The sequence below is a fragment of the Atta colombica genome, unplaced genomic scaffold (genome assembly GCF_001594045.1).
Source record: "Atta colombica isolate Treedump-2 unplaced genomic scaffold, Acol1.0 scaffold198, whole genome shotgun sequence".
Classification (NCBI taxonomy): Eukaryota; Metazoa; Arthropoda; class Insecta; order Hymenoptera; family Formicidae; genus Atta; species Atta colombica.
In genome coordinates this window covers 4,297,022-4,300,836 of record NW_017259291.1, presented here as the reverse complement: position 1 = coordinate 4,300,836, position 3,815 = coordinate 4,297,022, and the positions used below count along the sequence as shown (strand labels likewise).

The 3,815-nt window shown below is 42.5% G+C and overlaps 1 protein-coding gene across 1 annotated transcript in view; it reads right to left on the bottom strand.

The window, feature by feature from the left end:
- Positions 1–3,010, bottom strand: part of LOC108687050 (tetratricopeptide repeat protein 28) — a 9,234-nt gene extending 6,224 nt beyond the window's left edge. Inside the window, exons 1-6 of the mRNA XM_018192649.1 lie at positions 2,987–3,010; positions 2,134–2,391; positions 1,665–2,067; positions 996–1,553; positions 603–898; positions 70–535 (exon numbers count right to left, since the gene is read on the bottom strand). Of these exons, the coding sequence (XP_018048138.1) occupies positions 70–535; positions 603–898; positions 996–1,553; positions 1,665–2,067; positions 2,134–2,391; positions 2,987–3,010 (2,005 nt within the window). The remainder of the gene's footprint in view (positions 1–69; positions 536–602; positions 899–995; positions 1,554–1,664; positions 2,068–2,133; positions 2,392–2,986) is intronic.
- Positions 3,011–3,815: the final 805 nt, after the last annotated feature.

Sequence of the window (3,815 nt, the reverse complement as noted above, 5' to 3'; positions counted from 1 at the left end):
TAATATTAATATATAATTATAAAATGTTCACAATATATTTATGTATTTTAAAGCAAGAGAAAGTGTTACCCAAATAATATTTTTGACATTCCAAAGCAGTGTCCAGATTTTCCAGTGCCAAGTGAGCTAATCCCAAATTGCAGTAAGCTCTACCCATTCCAGATTTATCCTGCAGGTCCTTTGCTAGCGCTAAATCTTGATCATAATATCTAACTGCCTCCCTATGATTTCCCAGACAGTAGTGAGCATATCCTAGGAAATGGCATGCTTTAGCCTCTCCCTCAACATCGTGCAATTCTTGTGACAGCATTAGATAATGTTCATAATATGGTACCGCCTCTTCAAATCTGCCTCGCGAAGAAAGACAATTGGCGAGATTTAGCAGGGCACACGCCTCACCAGCCGTGTCTTTCAGTTCGCGCGCTATAGCTAAATGAGCTCTGTAGTGCCTCAACGCTGCTTCGTGACCTTGCACTGCCTGATACGCGACTGCCAAGTTTCCGTGTGTACTGGCTTCTGAACTACGATCGTTTACCTGAACAACAGATTTTTCGTTAACAAAGAATATCATAATAATAATATATTTATCTCGAGAAACTTACCTCTTTGCTTATCGTTAATTCCTGTTTGTGATATTTGATGGCTTGTTCATAATAACCCAAAGCATTATAAGCGTTTCCGATGTTTCCGTACGCTCTACCCATACCGGCCTTATCTCCTAACGATCTCGCAATTCCTAAGTGCGCTTGATGTAATTTTAAGGCGGCATCGTGCTCGCCGAGTAGTTGATAAACTATGCCTAGATTGCTGCAGGCTCGTCCCTCGGCTACCTTGTCCTTCGTGACCAACGCGACATCGAGCTGTCTTTGATGCCAGAGCTTGGCTTGTGCTAAATCACCTAGATATTAAATAATAAAATTATGTTAATATAAAGGAAAGAAATAGAAATATGTTAATATATTATATTTTTCAATAATAATAATAATCATTATTACCTGCACATCTGGCGGCATGACCTAATCCCGCATATGCTCTGGTCTCTATCGCTCTGTCTCCGAGTTCTTGAGCTATTCTCAAAACGTTTTCGTGATAGGCCATCGCCTGCCCGAAATTTCTACGATAGTGATGAGACGATCCCAAGTTACTGAAGGCCCTCGCCTCTTCTACGCGATCACCCAATCGTCTAGCTATCCTCAAATGTTGCGTATGGCAGTCGACAGCACTTTCAAATTCGCCCATTGCTAAATAGACTGCTCCGACATTACCGATCTCGCGAGCCTCTTGCAGTCGATCACCCATCTGTTTTACCAATTGCACGCACTGTTTATGGGAAGCCAGGGCGTTCGGCAAATCGCCGATCGCCGTGTAGACATGTCCCAGACTGGTCAAGGCCGAAGCTGCTGCCTGCGTATCTTTGCATTTCATAGCTAGAACAAGTTGGTACCTATGAGCCGTTAAAGCCTCCTTGAAGCTACCTTTGCTGAAATAAGCGGAGCCTAAATTTCCATGGGCTCTGCACTCGCCCTGCGTGTCCCCCAAGGAACGTGCCACTCCTGAAAGTTTTAATCAGTGCATAAGTTTGTTTTACGCTAAATTCACAAATTACAAATTGGAAAGAAATTAGCAAAACTTTTCGTTCCAAAAAGAATTTATCTGTTACTCACCTAAATCCTGTTGCATGTAGTTGATTGCTTTGTCCAGAGAGTTTAGTGCCCAGTATGCGCTGGACAGAGCAGAGAATACAGAGCCCCTCAATTTCAAGCTGCATGAACCGATGGTGAGCGCGGCCTCCAGCACGCCAGCGGCCGCCCTGTATTGTCCAGCTCCAAGCAGCTCTTGACCAACCACGGATATTACGACGAATGGAGACTCGTCGAGTTTCATAGCGCGTAATTGTTGGAACGTCGGCTCCAAAGTTGGTCGTAATGGAGACTTCAGAGATGCTTCTACCAAACCCGATAATAATTGATGATTGGATGCGTCGTGAGCTAATCCCGTGCTGAAGGCAACGAGTGCCTCTCCATGACGTCCTAAGCATTGCAGTGCTACTCCTTGACGGTAGTATGCCTGAAAATCGATTATTATAGATCTGAAATTAAAGATGTACGGAAGAATATGAATAAGAATGCATACCTTTGGCCACTGCGGACTCAGCTCGGTAGCTCTAACAGCATCCTGCAATGCAAGCGCGAATAATCCCATTTTTAGCCTGGCGGCTGATCTGTTTGAGTATAACACATGACTGAGAGGGTCCAAGGCAAGAGCTTCTGTGTATAATGTCGCGGCCAATGCGTAATCTCCATTCTGGCATGCCGTATTACTCCTGCGTACCGTTTCTAAGAATAGTGCCCTGGATCCAGCGGCCAAGGCCGACGTACCTTCGGGCTCCACCTTCATCAAATTGACACGATTTTATTTTTTGAGCAAATAATTTCCAGGTTTTATCAATAATTAAATTTATCAATAATTTATCACTAAGTTTATATTAAAATAAGGAATCGTATATTTCTAAAGATTCATATACAAAAATTATAAGCGATTAAACATATTTATTATTTTCACTCTTAATTGCGCGATAAAATCAATAATAATTTAAAAAATAACATCACAATTAGTATTACAATTAATAATAATAAGATTAATAATAAGATTATATTTAAAAAAATAAAATATAATTTTATAAGAGGAATTTTATAGAGGCCAAATAGAGTTAAAAATAAATAAATACTATCAGATATTTTTTATCTTAGTAATTATAAATAATTAATATGTATAAATTATTTTTTTTTGGAATGAGAGACAGAGAGATTAATATGAGAATTAATATCAAAATAAAATACTTTATTAAGAGAAGAAATTAATGAATACTTAGATAGTTAAAGGAGACCAATCAAAACAAGCAATAAGAGTAATGTGTAAGCGAGAGCCAGATCCTAATCCAGGAGAGAGATAGAACCCAAAGTAACAACAGGAATCTCATAATTACCTCAGAGATATCCCTATGAGACATTGTTTAAGACGAGCTAGTAGCATTCTCTGGCATGGGCATCATCTGCAGCGTGCTGGCATGAAGATCAGGCTTCGGATTGAACGTGCGATTCCTCTATCTCTCTTCGTCCCTCTCGCTCTCCCACGACGGGACTTACCTCGGCACGTTCCTTTGACGTTCACTTGTAAACTAAACTCTTTACATGTACGCGCGTTACATTGTTTCACCGCGCGCGAGCGGTAATAAGGGGATTTCTTTTCGCTAGAACGGGCAAATGGGACCGATTAATAAAAAAGGAGGGAGGCAGGCGTCTTAGGGGGGCACCCACTGCATTCCTCAGGCACAGCCATCTTGGAATGTGACCCCGGGTCCCCCCGTCGGGCCCAGAGCGGGGCCGGCACTGCTGCCTGCCGCCTGCCCGGTGCTGTTTGCTTCTTCTATGCGCTCTTCTCTTCCTTCTCCTCCAGTCCATCAAGCCCGCGATGAGGCCCCGGCCGTGTGTTGCCCCGCTCGTTTTGCAACACTATCATCAGCATACGAGCGTGTAAAATGTGCACGCATATATACATACATATAAATATACACATATACGTGTGGAAACATTCGCCACGCGCGCGAAAATACGGGGCCCGCGACGAGGATCCCAATGCACCGCTTTGTAACAGCAGCCGCTTTCGCGCTTCGAGTAAGGGGATCGTCTTCATCTCTCTTTGCAAATCCCATATAGATTTGTTAATTAATTGTCTTATAAATTGAGGAGAATCTCTTGGAGAATCGACGCTCTTTGAACTCTTTTGAGACTCGGCGTTAACTCAGAGATACCGTT